The 19,418-nt window shown below is 38.6% G+C and overlaps 1 protein-coding gene across 1 annotated transcript in view; it reads right to left on the bottom strand.

Moving 5' to 3' along the window:
- The window catches only part of oca2 (oculocutaneous albinism II), a 128,354-nt gene that overhangs the window by 5,781 nt on the left and 103,155 nt on the right, over positions 1-19,418 (bottom strand). Inside the window, exons 22-23 of the mRNA XM_036570734.1 lie at positions 19,247-19,340; positions 16,684-16,777 (exon numbers count right to left, since the gene is read on the bottom strand). Coding sequence (XP_036426627.1) covers positions 16,684-16,777; positions 19,247-19,340 — 188 coding nt within the window. The remainder of the gene's footprint in view (positions 1-16,683; positions 16,778-19,246; positions 19,341-19,418) is intronic.

The raw sequence follows: 19,418 nt of genomic DNA, 5'->3' as shown, positions 1-19,418 counted from the left end.
CTACTGGCATTACCCACTAGGAAGTAAGGTCTTTGCTATGTGCAGACGTAACACTGATTTGTTCTTCTCTTTTATTTCTATCTGTTTAGAAAGCGTTATCTGTCAATTCCGAATAATATCATTCAATTTTGTTACGTACTTAAGAGCAAGAACATTAATTTTCTTCCTCACACACACATGCACAGAAGCAAAACGGCTTGGCTGAATGACAGCTAATTTACTAAGAAAGGTGTGCACTGCAAATCAGCAATCACTGTCACGGTCAGCTGGGACATCCTCTTATTCTTTATCTTATGCTTCAGAATTAGACCATGTGCAGTACATCCTCTGTGACTATAGGCCAAGGGTAGAGCTCACAGCTGGTCTGCTGTAAAAAGCAGGTGTCTAATACCCCGTAGACAGGTGGATAGGGTAATATGAAAGCTGGGACATGATGGTTGGACAGGTGCGTTGTTGTAGAGTATGAGCGTGTGTATGTGTGTATGTGTATTATAAGAGCATTAAAACAGGTGTGTGTGCTGCAGGTGTGGTACAGGGCAGGTCAAGCAGCTAATGCCCAATGTGAGTGATGTGAGCAAACCAGGTGTCTAATTCATCTAATTTAGCTGGATGAATCAATGTGCACTGGGAGACTGTTTGAAGGGCATAAAACGCTAAAAAAAGAGAAAAGCTTACACAGCTGCAAAGCATTTTACGAGTGAGACCAATAAAAATAAGTGGATATTTTGACGCCTTGAACCTTTATAAACTGATACAAGTCAATTCTGAGCATATGTTCTTGGACATCTTTCTCGCTCCAGTAACCTTATCCATCATTCATATTGTGGCATCTGCCATGGGCTCATGTTTCAAGGGTAGCTTAAGGGGCGTGGCATGTGAAGTAGTGCTGGCACGTGCCCTCCGTCCTCCCACTGCACTCCCCCACCACTCCCTGGTTAAAAAGACCATTTGTTGTTGTAGTTGTTAATGTTGTGGTTTAACTACAATTTATATTCATAGAGTTAGAGAAGCAGTGCTAGAGAACTGTGAGGAACCATTTACCAGCATTATCTAAATCTTTATATTAATATTTCAGTGAAAAATCAAATGTTTATAAATTTGCCTGTACTGAAAATGTAGTCACCCAAAAAATGTTTGGTGACTGATTTGCAATTTAGCTATGAGGCTAACGTGGCTAAGCAATAATGAAAGGGTAGTGCTTTTTTTTTAAACAACTTTTTCAGGTTACTGCTAATAGCTTTTTTCCAAAACTGTAGTGCTCATTAACCACAGTGGACACCTCGCACTTTAAACTTCCCTTACCAACAAACCTCCCTTACTGTGTTGCAGTATAACCTCTCTGTACCATAATGCATATTTGCACAACTGTACACATGTGATGTTTGCAATGTTCATATCATGCTGTAATGTATTGTATTATATTATGTCTTCTGAGACTCTTTATTTTATTTATTGTATTTTTATTTAATTTGTCCAGTTAGTTAAATATTTGTTTATATGTATGTGTGCTTGTCTGGTTACATGTCTGGTTACATGTCACTGGTGTGTGCACTCATCAAGACAAATTCCTGATATGCGCAACATACCTGGCAAAATAAAGTGATTCTGATTCTAAACACTGCGGCACAGCTTGAGGCAAGTGTGCGATTAACCATAGTGCACAAGTAAAGTACACTTCAGGCCCCAAATATGTCTTGGATGAATATATTTGGAGTAAAGTGAAAAAAATGCTTTTTGCTGGTGTTACATATAAGAATACAATTTAAATTGTTTAGAATATAAGCTAAACCTCTTGCAAGGAGGAGATCTGAACCTATATGATTACTCTTTCCCATTTCATCTAACATTTAACTCTAAAGCAAGCAATGTATTGAGATCCTAACCTTCCTTAGGTAAAATATTGGTGTTGCTTCTTTAAGAGCAAGAAGAAGATGAGACTGGTATTGAAGTCAGCAGGATAAAGCCAGTCTTCTTCTTCTCTGAGCTACACAAAGCAGAGCTGGTGAGGGGGTAATTACGGGCAGGATGCAGGCTGGGTGCCTCCCTCAGCCCCACTGTTTAAAGGCTGGGATTATCACCACTATCGCTGCTCTTGCTCACTGCTCTTTAATGGGGAGGCCCCAGATGGTTTGTCATTTGGACATCCACCATTGTCCTATATGGCAGTGGTAGCAGACACATGGTGGACTGTGAGGGCCAAAGTGGCTTGGCACTGTCACGGAGAGCATCCATGTGATCCATGCGCTGTGTGTGCTCTGACCATCAGTCATCAAAACACACACACAGACAAATATTGCATACACGCATACAATTCTCATCAAAGGTTTAGGAAAAGTCATTCTCATTTTTTAAATGCATTTTTTGAAATATTACATTATTTTATGAAATAATATAATTACTTTATGAAATATTATATTATATATTTTTCCCATATTAATTTCATCAAATAAACAGTAATTGTGCACTAAAATGGGTGTTCTCTGTAGAGGATGTACTGATTTTCACTTAGAACATCAACAAAACATGTAATTTGACCAACGGCACCAAAACTTCTGTGCAGTTCCCAAAACACTAAAAGCATTTCTCACAGCACCATACTACCTGCACAAAAACACCTACAACACTCAAAGCATTACCCACACACATCACAGCTGAAAAGGAGGGTCAATCGCTACAACACTGGCACCAAATGGAGAGCACTCTTGTTGTGTTTATCGTTGTGTAAACAACCAACACAATAAACGCTAAATATTGGCATCAAAACTGACTACACAGTGTTTCTGACAATAACAGAAAGATTGTTTCAATTTAAGCAAGTATGTAAAACCACTTCATCAGCATTGCACTTGATGTCCTGCCTTCCCAGCCTTAGAAAGAAAAACTTGTCGAAGGAAAAAACATGTCATAACCACCATCTGTAACCCTCTCCCATGATGTCCTCACAACCAACATTACAACCTGTTTTTCCCCGTTTCTGTATTTTAATATTTTTATATGTATTTAATATTTTATACTAACATTAAAACCTTATCCTCTGTTAATTTTGCTCTTTTGTTATTGTTTGCTATCCGATGTCGACCAGAGGAGAATGGGTTCCCCTTTTGAGTCTTGGTTCCTCTCAAGGTTTCTTATCTCTTGCTTTTGGAGTTTTTCCTTGCCACTGTTGCCCTTGTCTTGCTCATGGGGGCTCGGACCCGGATTTTTCTGTAAAGCTGCTTTGCGACATCGCCTGTTGTAAAAAGCGCTATATAAATAAACATTAACTTGAAACTTTGACTACAGTCAGCTTAAGGGGCTGAAGACTGCCCACCTTCCACCTCTGCTGAGAAGAATTATTCAGTAGGGATGAGGAAGGGTGAATTGGAACTCCACTGACATTTGGTATTTACAGTTTTTTACAATTGCATACAAGGAGTTTTCAGTACTGAGTTCTCTTTCTAAAACTCTCCAAACAGTTGGCACAACAACACCCTATTTGGACCAAACTCTGCACAATGGTTTCCTTGTTTGAATACAACACACATTCAGTGAACACAGTTCCAAAAATTCTTTCATTCACTTCTCACTCAGTCTTAACTGTGCATTTCTGTAGCTCAAATTACAAAGTGTAGTGTAGTTTTTGAAGTGTAAGTGCTTGCGTGATGTACACTCTTACACAAGCACTTACACTTAACTTCAAAGCCGGACATGAAAATAATCTGGATATAAAATTGTTAAATCACAAATGCTATGTTGGACCACAATGAAATCACAAAATATTATAATGGTTATAGAGACAAACTGCTGACTGAATGGATGCAAATAGGCCGATCACAGCTTATTCCCATCTCTATAAAACGGGGTCATTCCAGAAGTTATTTTGTTGACAATGGATGGCTCAGTACGGGCCCAGCACTGTGTATAAGCAAGAAAGGAAAAGGTGTGATGCTGACAGGAACATGTGGTCAAATGATGCAGACTTTTGTTTCTGTACAGTAAAGATATACTATTCTGTTTTGTAATGTTTTTTCTGTTGTAATGAGTTTTTGAAATAAACATTTTTGAACAAAAAATCTACCAAAAAACAATAAACTAATTACAACAGAAAACAAAACTACAGAGCAAGCAATTATATACTACTTTATTGATTAGATTTACTTAAAATAGCTTAAGTTCCTTAATGCCAACAGTTGTTGGTGTTCTTTGGGTGACTGTGCCATAATTGAAAAAGTGCTCCTGTTGTAAGAATACTACTGTAAATGTTTTCTGCAGTGTTTTAGTTTAAAATGAACTGAACTGCCTGTTTCTGCAGAGAGGGGCGTGAAGAGTTTTAAAAAAGTGATCTTCTGAAAAATGCTTCTTGGCAATTGTGAAAAACTGCTAACCATTACTGGGCAAAAGGAGTTTCAGTAAGTGCTTTTAACATAGTTTAGAAAAGAAATGTTCAAATCATTATTTTCATACTAAACAAGACATTTGATGACTTGCTATGAAACAGGAGGCTGTTGTATCCTAACAGAACTTTGTAGGTATTGTAGGTATTGCAGGTATCCTGTCTTACTTGACTGTAAAGTAGTAAGGAAAATTAGAGATGGTACAATTCCTCTTTTTTCTCTTCTGATTCTAATACCAATATTGAAACCTTAAGAGCTGATACCAATCTGATATTGTTTCTTTAAAAACTATGCTTTAAAATAAGCTATTTTGAATTGGAGCAATTCACTTAAGATAAGCATCTAAAAGTAGGCTGCCACAGTCAAAGTACTCAAATGAGCGTGTGCTGTTTCAGGACAGGTTTGTTACAGGATTGGATCGGATACATTTTTTTTCACCCTCAGAAATCTGATGCAGTATTTTCTGCACCTTTCAGCCCAATATCTGGTAACAGATAAGTGCCATCTCTAATGAAATTTAAACATTACTCGTCAAATTTCAAAATAAGGCAAGATATTCCCAAACTTGATGGGCACTGCGCACAAACAGACAAAAACACCCACTAGTGAACGAAAACAATAAGAAGTACAAACGCATAGCATACCAATACATCAATAATTCAGCTATGATATGTACTGCATATGGTACATAGTGGTAGACAGCCTTGCATGATTTCAGTGTTATAAGGCAACACTGCAGACAGATATTGATTTTCTGGAAGCTGAATCTCCAATGGCAGCCAACCATGCACAAAGAAAGAAAGTTTGAAAAAGGCTGGGCTACAAAACAAATTTAGCATGTTTTTACTTTTCTCTGTTTTTCAGACATTATAATCCAGTTCCAGTAAAGAAGGGGGGCAGCCTGACTGAGACACTAGCTCCTTCTCTCGAGCAGCAGAAACTCTGTGCCTGAATCTGGAGTGCTTTTTCATGCACAACATTAAAATCAGAGTTTATTCTGCACAGAATTTCAATTAGCTGCTAATTGTGCTCCATTTCTGCCGATTCATTAGTTTGAGAGAAAATGGAAAAGGTTTAGTTGAGCTTTAGCCCATCTGTTCTGCGACGCTATTACATAAAATCTGCAGATTCTGTAAGGACTCTAAGAATGATGACCTTTTACTAAAGGCCTTGCTTATTGTGTGTCAGACCACAGTAAGCCTATGTGGGGAATGTATCATGATAGGCGCAAAGAGAGAGGAGAGGGAAATATAGAGAAAGAGAGAGAGAGAGAAAGAGAAAGGAGAGGGAGATATAGAGAAAGAGAAAGGAGAGGGAGATATAGAGAAAGAGAAAGGAGAGGGAGATATAGAGATCGATAGATAGATAGAGAGAGAGAGTGAGTGAGAGAGAGACAAATGTGAATGATTACTCTGGATGATTACTTAATTTTGTGTTTTGTTTTTGCATATTTTTTGCATATTTTGAATCACAGTGCAGCTACTGATACATTTCAGACGTAATAGTCATTCCTGTCAGTTAGTTAAAGTCGCAATCTTTCTGTTGTTAGTTAAAGCTGCATTTTGCTCTGCACCCACAGTGATTAAAACAAGTCTGCATTCGCTAATAACCTCATCACCATTGTCCCATAGCCTCAGGTCTGCACTCAGTTTAGCCATTTGCAGCCGCCTAATAGTCAATTAAAACTTAGAAAATGTAAGCTGATCCAGACTCATTAAGCCAGGCAACTTCTGACTCCTGTGCTAGTGACTAACAAAAATATTCCTAATTTAAGAAATATTCTAAAACTTGCTCCAGTGATTAAAGCAGTATTTTTTCATTTTTCAATTAAAGTCAATGTGAATAGGCAATCATATCACTGGTTAATATTTTGTTTCTCTGCTTGCTGGTGCACGGTGACATTATCAAAGGCATTTTAGAACTGGGCAAGAATTTAGTCTTTTATCCCAATAGAAAGCCAGCGTTGGCTGGCAGGTCCAACCTTTTATTACATATCTTTATAACTCAAGAAAACTAATGATAATAATAATAATAATAATAATAATAATAATAATAATAATGAGCCATATGATGCTATACAGTCTTAAAAATATAGGTGCCAAAATAGGTTTATTTGCCATAGAAGAACCCCTTTTGGTTCCCTGGAAAACTTTTCAATGGACGGTTCTTTAAAGAACCATTTTTGTAAATAAGATGCGTGACCATGAAGATCCTTTAAAGTTTAAAGACCCTCCACATAATGCAAAAGTTCTAGGAGGAACGTTCAAATTGGTATAGAACCTTTACATTATGTGAATGTTCTTCAGGCCTTTAAAACTGACTTTCCTCACTTTTGATAAAAAATTTTGAAGAAGTACGTAATGTTTCAAAACGTTCTATTCACACCCCAGTCCATACAGTTGATATGTGGAAAGGATGCTGTAAAAACAGTCCACTTGAATTTGAATTCACCTATTCAGCCTGCAGTCCGGCTCCGCCCATTCATTCTGAAGTTCAAAGCAGTGTTTCAGCTCTAAGTGCTTTTTGAAGTATGCACAGTAAAGGACAGCTAATCAGAGCTCATTCACATATATAATTCTTAAATGCACAGTAACAAAAGCAGCCTTTTTAATTCTAAGGGATAAAGAGAGGTTGGAAAATAGTCATATAAAATGGAATTATGACTATTTTTGGTACATGAAACCACACAAATGGTATAAGTTAACCTCAAAGGAAAAATAAAATACAAGAAAAATGCAGGATATGGGCCCTTTGAAAGATTCGTCACAATCACAAATCTTTCTCTCAAGCATTGGCTCTTAAGGGAAACAGAAAAGTTTCTTTAGCATCACTCAAACAGCCCTTTGTGGCACCTTTTGTTTAAAATTTAAGCCTGGAATTTGAGTGGTATGATATGATCATACCACTTGTGCTTAATATGACCAGGGACATGAACTAACAAGGTAAACAGTTCACTTGAATATATTTTTTGAGTACTTCTTCTGCATTACGCAGTTCATTCATTCATCTACTGACTACTGTCTTGTCTTAAATATGTTTTGTCACCTTTTAATTTCTGTCTAAAAATGTCTACTAGTATGATTTCTCTTGTTTTCTAATTTCTGTGGAACAGTTCTGGTCCCAAATGCGTTAAAATGCATTAAAACAATAATCGAGCATAAGTGCTAAAGTCAGGCATGCTGAAGTTTAGCATTAAAAGGTCAAAGTGATTGCCCTTTAAAAGTCTCTCAATACAAAGCAAAGCTGTATGAGGAGAGAACATGCACCTCCCTGCGAAGACATGCCATGCAAAATTACTGTTAATGTCACAGCACCTCTGGCTTGTCGGGAATAAGACGGGTGCCGTCGCCATGGCAGCGCTCCCCCACTGAAGTTTTGCAAACCGTACTTAACCCCTTAAACTGCAGGCTTACTGTTTATACTATAAATGATTTGTTAACTGCTTTGAAACTAATATAAGTTAAGTATGTATGTTATACAATAGTTATGAGGTTCAGAAACTGAAGTGCTGGCCACATAGAGACCCTTGCAGTTTGAGGGTTTAAAAATTTCCCTGATGTCTTGTACAAATTTCAGTTCATGTGCTTTTAAGGGCCTATTTCATGGAAAATCAAATGTCATTCATTCTAATATGACCACTTGATTGGATGAATGAATGATAGCTGTTTTTGGTACATAAACCCACATGAATGGTCATAAATGAATGAGGTATTTAAAATGAAAAGCTTGATCAAACATGCTAACATGGGAATTATGAATGGAAGCTAGCAGCCAGCAATTAGCATGATGCTGATAACAAAATGCTACTTAGTGGCTATATGATTTCATTCACTTTTAGCAACATCTTTTATCAGATTCCTCTGTATTTATGATGGTCATTGTCACAAATACTGATTGTAGATCAGCTCTCCTACTCCTGAGATGGTGTGTGAATACAGACCCTGCTGTCTAAAGTGGCTGTGCACAGCATTCAGCTAAACAGTGCTGTTCTGTTCATTTTTATAGCTCATACTTAAACCACATTGACAATTCTGCCCAGTCTTAATGAAGGACCTGAATGCGATTTGAAAGAGGTTTTTGGTGGTTTTACTGAAACACTTTGGGCTATTTAGGTGACTATTGAGTTGTACTGTTTGTTAGCAATGTTAGCCACTCCAATTTGAAACTAAAGATGAAAAACTTCCAAACATGTCTCGGCTGATCAACTACATGTGAGGTAAACAGAAAATTGTGTTTTGATTTTTCACCAAACTACTTCTTTAAGACTAGGACACTTGAGTTTGTCATAATGACCTACTCTTTTGCATATTAAACTTAGGAGCAATCTAATGTCAGCAAGGTCTCATGATGCGCACATATGCATTAACACAAACCTCCTGAGACCAAAACCTAGGTAGCAGGTGTGCCACTGCAGCCCCATCCCTTAAATGCAGATGTCTAACAGTATCCTGCATACACACTATACGACTCCACAACTGGAGCTATAAATAGAGAAAGAAACTGGGTCATCTCCTTCAGCAATTATGGATTCCTAATCACTGCCCCCGCACTAGACACATACATACACACACACAAATGTGAGGCTGGAAGACTGACAGCCTGCAGAGATATAGCTGTTTAATGGGCCAGTCATTAGGACATCAGGGTGAATTCCAAACTGCGCTCTTGTGTTGCCCCTAAACGAACATCAAAGAGGTGATTCATTAGCATGTAGCCCAAGCAGCACCCCCTGAGTGGCTTATTGACTTCTGACATATTTGAGAATGATGTGATTTATTATTAATATAGAGGCTTATTATAGTGCTGTGGAGGGATGACAAAAACATTTAGAAAAAATGAAGGACCAAATACAGAAGGGCCACAACCTTTTCATGAAACAAAAGCAAAACAAACTACTGTTCTGTGTTTGTTTCTGAAAAGAAAACATCTTCAGGATAGGGCTGTATATCATTTGACAATCACTATACTAGCCTCTACTTTCAATACTGAATGCTGAATTTGGAATAGCTGCAATATGTATTGTACGGTGCACAAGTTAGAAACCACCTATTCATTTATTTAGTATTTTCCAGTCAAACTAGCAAATAAGTACAAGTTGAGCATGATGAAAAAAGCAGAGAAATCTGCAGGGGTATTTTTCCATACTTCCAAAGTTAAGTCTTAGACATTGACTGCATTTTCTGATTCTCTCAATTCTCAAAATTACATATTTAGAGTCATCGATTCACGAACCTTATTGCACATCTAAGATAACCAGTTTCAATGTTTCTCTGCAAATGTTCTCCTTTCATGTCTATTTCCTTTTCTCAGTAACAACTACACATACTTTCAGACTGATAGCACTGAGTTGTCCTCTCAAAGTAGAAGATTAGACAGAAACACTTGTGGATTTTTTCAAATCTGAAGCAACAGTGGAGCTTGATTTTCTCTTAAAGATGAGAGCAATAAGCACTATTTATCTGATGGTTGTCTATTAGGTCTTGCACAGTTGTTAGGAGAGCCATTTTCTCTATATTTCTTAAAAATTGGGGATTATCTTAAACCCAAACTTCTCAGAAATATCTCCTTTAGCCATTATAGAAGCAAACAGTGCATAGTATTGTAAATGAGTCCTCTGACCACTCACAATGCATTTACTGTGTGCTGGCAACATCGTGACCAATCACAGTTCCTGATGAGTGTTTCTGTGGGTGTTCTGATGAACCAAGGTATTTGTGTAATCCAACAGAAGTTTGCATAATCCAGCAAAAGTATTTCTATGTTTAACCATGTCACATTATTAACCCAACAATTCATTTTTTATGTTGTCACTGTCAGAAGATAACTGTATCTCCAATACAGTAACTTCATAGGCTATAGATGTATAGCCTGCTAAACTAAAAAATATTAGACCATTTCTGTTGGTCAGTTTATCAACGTTTATGCAATGTAAAGTGCAGCTGGCTTTTTTAAATGTTAAAAAAATCTCTTAACAGTGATATATCCTGCCAGACATCACAATCTGAATACACATCGTAATCTCAATACTAGCATTTTGTCCACATCATCCAGCCCTAGTTCCAGACATGCTCAATACATCTGAGTAGATCTGCCCTTAATGTGCTCTTTGAAATTGTGCACTGTCACCATCTTTGTGAGCTGACATTTTCCATACAGGTGTGGCCCACCTGCTGCCTTTTAGTCAAGCCCCCTCACCTTGGCTGTATAGCTGCCAGCACGCTGTCTGTCAGCAGTCAAACCTCAGAAGGTCACACACAAACACAATACACTCTAAAACAGCATCGCTTCACCTTGGCACAAAGTCCTTTTTTCAGCCTGTCCTCTCCCCCTCATTGTGATTTAATTATAAAGTGCTAAAGGCCTTTATGTGTGATATTATCTCTCAGAACTGTCCCTTTCACCTTGCTGACCTGCTTTTTGGAGAGCAATTTTAGGCCTGGCCTTCAATTCACAGATATCGTAAGCCGCAAGTGGCCATATTCAGCTCCGCTTCGAAGTTAGACTTCTTTTCATGTTGCACAGTGAATAACAGGTATGATTTTTAAGCAGGCTGGTGGTAAGAGGGGGGCAAGCTAAGGTCTGAAAATGATCGTTTCTATTCTTTCTTTCCTTGGAATGGACATCTCCAAGTTCAGAGCATGCTTCTCCACGGTGGTCCATACAGAACAGCACTCATTGTTCTTGATTGCCATGCACGGAGGGCATTTGACTCGCTGCCAAATGCAGATTGCACACCTGCAGTCTCCAAGCGCAGCTTTAGCATTGTCTGAGGCGCAGGAGTAGCAGAGGGCCAGCCGTGAATGGAAATGCTAATTACAGTGCATGGCGTGCCACATCAGTAGGCAAGGCAAGCACGAAGAGGCTGCTGGGGGAGACTGGAGGGAAAAAAATGTTTCATTCACCTAAATCAGTCAACATTGTCTTCCGCTTAAATGCCATTTCTGTTGTGGCCTCTTTTGTTTACAGCGTAAACAATGAGCTGTAGACAGGGCGCTCTCCTGAGTGCAAGTCAAGGGCAAAGATGGATTCTGGATTTGCAGCGAAATTCTTCAATTAATCTGGCATTAATATAAATGCCGACACACTCAAATACTGGCACAATAAACAACACAAGTAAAAAAGGGCTGTCTATTTTTGGTCATAATAAACCATTTTACTTCAGCTATACCAGAAGACTTTGATTACACCACATACTAATGGGAAGACCTTTTATATGCTTTTCTAGGCCATATTTTTCAAAACTTGATGGGTTTATGAAAAATCTGAACATATTTTGACATTGGCAGGAAACACAAGGACAAGTGCACTCAGTAGAACGGAGGTTCATTGTGGTTTGCCCTTGTTGCCCTGATACACTAAACTAGGGCTATTTACTTGAAAGCTCTTCCGGCATTGTCTATCCATAAATTATCACAATGATGATTTACAGAGCAGCACTGGTGTGGGCCAACAGGGAAAATCATGCGGTGGCAGGGATTTACAAGCATTCAGTCATTAAACTTTTACCATCATAGTCTCCACATGTCACACCATTAAGTCTGCACTTCAATCAAATGGCACAAACACGATGGAGAGAGAGGAAGCAAAAACGAACGATGGTCAATACGAGCACTGTTAACATGACCCGGTGTGCTAAAAGCGATTAGCTGAAAAGCAGCTCCCAGGGGCCCAGGTTACTGCAGCTATCCTCTTTAGCCTGAGCTGAGAGCTGCTGGCGCTGAAGGAAAGAAAGCTGTGGGGAGCCAGATGGGCTGCTTTTTTTCACACTGCTAAACCAGGCTCACCTCACCTCACAATAACTCCACGTCATGGTGGTGAGTGAGGGGCAGCAGAGAAGGTTAATTGGTAAAACTGAGAGGAAAAGTGTTCTCTTGTGTAATAAAAAGAACAGAGGTCTCCACAGGGAGCTTAAACAACTGTAAGCTTCTAGGATGTAAACCTACTGACGTACTTGCATTCATCTACCTATAAGAATACCAATCAGTACAAGACTACTTTTAACAGTTAAAACTGGTGCAATTGCAAAGTACTTTGACATGATTGGCTGTGCTCCGATAGACATACAGTGTCCTTGTACGTTATTTAGTTTCATCAAGAGTTGATGATATACATTTGAAACTGGACACTCATAAAAAAAATAAATAAACAAACGCTTCTTCAAAAATTAACCTTTTATAATTTATCCACACGGTCTGGTTAAATACTTTTCTGCAGCACGACTGGTATGTTGGGCCAAACTTGGGCAAAGAATTGTTGAGAATTCTACGAAGAATTCTACATTGGCTAGTACATACCGACTAGATTGCTACACTACAGTCTGAATGTGCTTTGTGTAATTTATTTCTCTAAACTCGCTTGTTGGCTAGCTGGTATTGATATATATCTCCAAAACCAGTGTAGGGCTGACCATTGATTATATAAGTAATAAAGAATCTGGCAATTATTTTGACAATTAATCGAGTAATCCGAAAAATCTATTTTTTTAAATGCCAAGCAAGAAAAATGGGCTTAACTGAACAGTATCATGCTATTCAAAGTCTTTCAGTAATTGAATGCACTTGAAGTCACTTTAAATAAAACTTTAGAACAATCTGTAAAGCTCCTTTAAGGCAGTTATTTCACAAACTTGTCATGGCCATGTATTTTATTACATAGTGTTTCCTGTCACCACTACATTAATGTTAATTTGTGCTTCTATGGGAATTTCAAAGTTTTGTTAGCACCAATCTAACTTTCTATGTCTAACATGTCTAATGCCAATCTAACATTCTATTAATAAAACATGTTCAGCCTAGACCTAGTTAAACAAAACCTATTATTTCATATACATGAAATTTGTAACATTAAACATTTAAATTCATACATATGAAATTTGCAACTACAAATACATACGCATTCATGAGATCCTGCTGGTGTGGGTTTCCACACTTTTAGTGATGTGTAGGAAAGCAACTTTATAATTATTTGTGGATACCTTTACTAGCACTAGCATTTAAAAAAGAAAGTAGTGATTTCATTGGTCTGAGTAATCTTGCTACCCTCTAGGTGTACAAGTTTCTTGTGGGCTTGATGGTGGCAAACTAACCAGCTTGAAGTACAACAGCAACGGCAGCTAGAAAGCACTATCTTTGCTGATTTCAATGCTCTTTGATGCTCTTCTAAAGTTACTAAAGCTGCTGTCTGTTCTGATGTAATGCTTTAGTAATGCTTAATGAACATGTTCATATTTACAGCCGATATTTAAAAAGACAAGATAACTTTATCTGAATCAAATACTGCAAAGTCTCTGTAATACTGAGATCTGTCCATATGTACATAAAGAACTCCAATTACAGGGTAAAATATTTTGTTAACACACAGTGTCCAAAGCCTAAAATAAAGTTAGCGAGCTCCAATACTCAGGTGGGCTTATTATTTTGAGCATCTTAGTAAGACAATACAGCAACTCTTTGTCTAATCCCACTGGGCACTGTGGTGTATCTTGCAGGGGATCAATCACTTCCTTCAGGCCAACACACTAGAGGAAGTCTTCATTCCTCTCAGTGCCTTGTCCACCCCTTCCCATTATGCACCAATCAACCAATTACAGCCAAGGCTGAAGAAGCAGCTATTCATCATAAAGATTCACGACAGCCTGAAGTGCAAATTCCACTGAGCAAATGCATTATCGTCTGCATAAATCTGAGAGTGTTCCTGATGTGGTACATAATTTCTTAAGCTTACAGTCTAAATGGCGGTGATAGCCATGGTCTGTGGCCTGGCTTCTTTACTCTGTAATTGAGAGGATGAGGCTGGGAGGGAGGTTAATGATGAATGAGCAATTATCCCAACATCTGCTGCCTCCATATTTGTTTTCCAAGTGCTGCCAAAAAAAGAAAAAAATCCCAAAGGCTGTCGCATCCTCCCTGACACCATCTCAGCCCCCAGCTCCTCTGGCTCAAGCCTCATTCTCCCAGCTGCTCTACCTGCCTCTGGAATATCTTGTGGACCCTGAGAAACACGCAAGAGGATATTCTGGGAAACAGAAGTGTCACTGCATCGGAGATTTGACCTGCAAGTGAACCTCACAACCATGCATCATATTCTTTTGCATAACTTTACATTTTACTCTGAGGAATACAGTACTTGAGACCAGTGTTCATTAACTTTAGGGTGAAAAGGCTGCTGTTTGCAGTCTGTGACTGAGGACTGGAAGCCCATTATCAGAGTTAAACTTTGTGAAGAGAAAGCAAGCTGTACGTGGAAAGAAAGGCAAAGTTATGGGCTAGCTTGCTGGACTAGTTTCTCTCCTCCACAGATTAGCTTCCATTGATCAAGCCTTATCTCAGTGTCTGACGTGCTGTTTAGAGTGAGTTCTGGCTGAATGGGTACGGTGACGGGCTCTGGTCTCTGTCGGCTGTCACCATCACCTTACAGCCTCAGGACTCATCTACTCTCTGGCCAGTCAGACTGTCAAGCATAGCAACTACAAAGCAGTGAGGGGAAGCTAGAGGTTCATCAATAGAATGCGAAAAATATGACCAAATAATGAGAGGGTTTTGCTAGACTGTAAGAATAGCATTGAGAAATTTGACAATGCTGTGATTAAAAGCAACATCAAGGCCTGGCAAGTAATTACACCTCAGTGTCACGAACAGGCATGGGAGACACTGACAGATCAGGACTTGCCCTGTACAGCCATGAATTTCTTTTAGGCTTTTTTAGGCTTTGAACTTATTCAGTTGGCTGTTTTTAGAGAGATCCTGTGGGATGGAAACAATAATAAAATGACAAAAGAAGCTTAAGCTGCCAATCAAGACCCAGAAGACAGTGGAAAATCTCCATGTCTGGCTATATTTGGCATGTGTTTCTTCTTCTGTGATTCTGTATACAAGGAAAGAAACAAGTTACAGTCTCTCACCACAAGCATTTCACAGCCCAATCAGACACGCATTCAAGCTTCTCTTTTCACTATTGACCACTGCCACCCTTCCAGCTGGGAAAGCGCCAGCGATTGGGAAGCTTCTGTATTAGTATGGAAAGCACTTTCATCAAGCAGGTGGCAACTGGCAGGGGGAGCCGAATGAGACGCGATGGTGAATATCTCAGCAAGCCTCTCAGCAACCTCCTCAAGAGGTAATCAGCGGGTTGCTTTTTTTACCTTTCAAATGTATTTGTTGATATGGCAGAGTACATGAAATCAAGCTACCATAAGTGTCCCACTCTAAAACCAGATCTGCCACTTTGCAGAATGAGAGGCAAATTATGGGGTATTTTTAGGCTTTAAGACATTGATTTGATTGGCATGAGTTCCACTTTGCATGCCACAGCACACCCAATCTACATTTTTAAACCCCCCAAAAAACACTCATTTAACTCCATCTTGATTTCAGCAAGGGTTTCAGCATTCCTAAGTTTGTCCAACCATGCACTGAACATGACTCAAATGGTTAGGTGCACTCTTAAAAGTAAAGTGCCAAAAATGAAACCAAAAGAACCATTAAATGAAACCTTAAGGAACCTTTTAACAGATTGTTCCTAGCATAGATAAGATCGTGCTCAGATTCCTGTCATCAGTGATGTTCCTGGACTCATCAGCAGTTAATCTTAGTACTTATAGAGATAATAATAATATCCAGTAATTTTGAGACAGACCCTAACTCTGAATTAGATGCAGAAGCACACAAAGTGACAGCATGTAAGATGAAGCTTAATTTTGTCAAATAAAAGCCAAAGCAAGGAAAAAAGATGAAAAAAAAACACCTTTTTAGTTTTAAGAACCTCAACATAACGTAAAGATTCTAGTGAAGGGATCCCAGTGAAAGGTTTTTCCATGTTATGGCAAGTGACTAAAACGCTGTCTCCCATTGTAAACCAAGGTACTGTGGCAGACTTTCTCTTAGTGAGAGGATCTCCTGAAAAAGTCCAAGTGAGGGCAGCTCAGGTCATGAGGTTCCTTATAACCTGACAGGGTGAGTTGAGCAACCACAGACAGATCGATTTGTCTACAATAGGCCCAATTTTCCCTCAGGAGGGAGTTGAAATGAGAACCTACCAGTAGCTCCACTGCTGGAGATGCCAATGGTACACAGCCAAACAGAGCACTCCTGTGCAACTCTCTCTTACAATCATTCTTTGATTTGAATAACAGCTATTAAAGCTAGCTTTCTCTCCAAGCTGAAACAGACTGGCTGTAACAGAAAAGTAGTATGCCTTATTGCCAACTGTTCCATGCCAGCACAGAAACTGCAAAAACAAACATCTTGCTTCATATTATTTATTTATATAAAGGCTAAAGATAAAATATGGTAATACAAATAGATGCACATACCTGAAGAATTCCATGAAAGAGAACCCGTAACCATGTTGTTCAGCAATTCCAGCACACACCACATTAGCAGATGCACCAATCAGTGTCCCGTTACCTGAAAATGAATGTTCAACTTAAGTACTATATGTATTAAATAGTAAATGAAGTATTTCTGTGACCTCCAAAGCTTCTCTTTCACAAGCTAAATGTAATTTTATGCAGTTAAGTGTACAATATAAATCAAGATAGTGCAGTGAGAAGGGGCAGTACTTCATCATTAAAACCATGCAGGTTGTCCTCCACAACTTCTTCACCAATACACCCTGAACACTGAAAGTGATTTAGAACTCATTTTTTACTGCATATTTTGCTACGCTGATTGCAATTTAAGGCTCTCTGCTGAGCAATCACTCCTTTTGGCAGATCAACAATTGAATGACCTTGAGCGGTAAATAGCCAGAGTGGTTTTTAACAAGGTTTCTTCTGCGCCTCCTGCTTTGGGAATGCACGGCACGGAGAGGTACTTCTGTCCCCATATCAGTCATAGGCAGGATTACCTTCGATGAAGACTAGAGGTTGCCTCTTCATCAATATCTGTTGCGTGAACTCCACAATAGCTTCACAGACTGCCCCAAAAACCGAAATAAAACAAATAGCTCCAGTTCTATAAATGATCAGCTGAATCAGCCACTTTAAAAGCTATTGTATAATCAATACAATACTCTGTATAAACACAGATGACCAACTGAATCAATTGAATTCTGTATTAATGCTGCTAGTAATTAAAAAAAAAAATTTCATTTGTCAACTAGGGCTGTGGAATAAATCAAATTTATATCATTATAACAATACGAGTTTCCATGATAAATATATTGTTAAAGGCTATGATGACAGAACGGATCAAATTACCTCATACATGCAGATTTGGCTTGATGTAAGTGGACTAGTGGGAATATAGTGCTAGAAACTCAACGAACACTTCTCTGCACTGTGTTTGAACCCTGCTCTCCCACATTGAGAGTGACTGACACATGCACAGCTCAAAAACTACTCTATCCTCAACTACTACTCTGTAAATATACTTCAACTATTGAACTACTGTCTAGTCTCATTCCCAGAATCGGGTGTTAAATATGTGAAGCAGTAATGGCTACTGTCACAATAAATGTGCATCAACATGAGGAGCTTTTTAAGAAATTAAATACATAACATTTTATTCTTTTTTGTATCCTGTATAGCAAAAGCTGTTCAGAAAATGCTAACTGTGCTTGCAAAAATATGCTTGCAATTCTGATGTACGCAGCTATTAGTATTTTATTATTAATATTTTGAACAGTAGTGAATGGTGCTTTGTAACTTAGTATTTTTTGCTATTTTCTTATAAGAGAGGTTAGATTTCTGTCTATATGGCATTTTTTTCACTATTTCATGATTTTAATTATAATTTATTGCCTCATTTATCATCATTGTGATGTCCAACAGCTTGATCAAACATTAGATTTTATTTCCATATAATGCAGCCATACTGGCAACCATAACCCTCTGTCATCAAACTACTTTGCTTGGGAGAAACTGTCTACTGCAAGTATTATTTACAAATGAACTAAATTATTGACGGAACACTGATTAATTTTATCATGCTGTATTTTGTCACGACATTCTAAAAGCGAAAAGCCTTTTATTGCTCTGTTCTTGCCTCTTGTCAGATTTCTTCTTCCCATTTGGCTACGAAGTGATTTTGGAAATAAACTAAAACTAACCTGTTTATCATCTATGCTTTACAGAGATTAAGGCTGAAAAATCTCTGCTATAGTGGTTTGCAGTAAGTGCAGGGATGTGCTCCTTTCCTCTAAAGCTCCTCTCTAAGGGTGTGTTGTTTGGTCCCACAGAAAACCTAGCTCAATATTACTAGCTCACATCTCAAAAGGTGCCATCATGGCAATGGAGCTGAACGCCTGCCGCAGCATCCTGTCGATCAATAGCATATCCGTCACACCTCCTCCTATTAGGGCAGAGTACTGCCACACCATTCGCTCCATTCTCGCAGCCTACAGAGGCCCAGGCACTCTGCTGAGATGGCCTTGAGATATATAATACTCCTATATAAGGAAAGCTTTCAGGAGAATTAGGAGAAAGCACAAGACCCCTCTCCCTTCTACTGTCTGCAACATTGCAAACAAGAGCTAAGAGAGACTCTGTATTGATTATCTATATGCTAAGGAAAGAGTGGAGTTGGATGAAGTGCAGTTCAGCTCTACCCTGAGAATTCATCATTCAAGTTAGAACTAAACAAAATCTTTTTTAACACTACCTTCCATAGCTAATGTTTAGTAGAAGAAAAGTCTTTGAGTAAATCTCACACAGTTCTTCAAGGGTGCAATAAAGCTGCCGTTAAATTTTCAGCTTTAGGATTGATGGTCCAATTCACTAGTTAGCGTTCTCCTCCAAGCACGTTCAACTGTCCAATGACGTTGCATTAGCAGCAGTTCGAAAAGATGCTTCAAATGACTGGGGGGAAGCTTGTGTTTGCTTTCGCTCTCCTAGCACTGGTTTTATTGTGCACAGTACTGGAAATGTGACCAACCTCCTAAACAGGCTCCCATAGCCAAAGCGAAGATGAGGGGTTTCACAGGCAGGTTAACATCAGCATCCTGACTAAGGTTGATCAGCACTGGAATCTGTCAATGAATAAGCAGACAGAATACATACAATTCATAAATAAAAACAGCATTTGAATTCAGATACATTAACTGTAC

Source organism: Colossoma macropomum, unplaced genomic scaffold (assembly GCF_904425465.1).
Source record: "Colossoma macropomum unplaced genomic scaffold, Colossoma_macropomum, whole genome shotgun sequence".
Taxonomy (NCBI): domain Eukaryota; kingdom Metazoa; phylum Chordata; class Actinopteri; order Characiformes; family Serrasalmidae; genus Colossoma; species Colossoma macropomum.
Note: the sequence above shows the minus strand (reverse complement) of the source record. Positions and strands in the feature narration are given on the sequence as shown.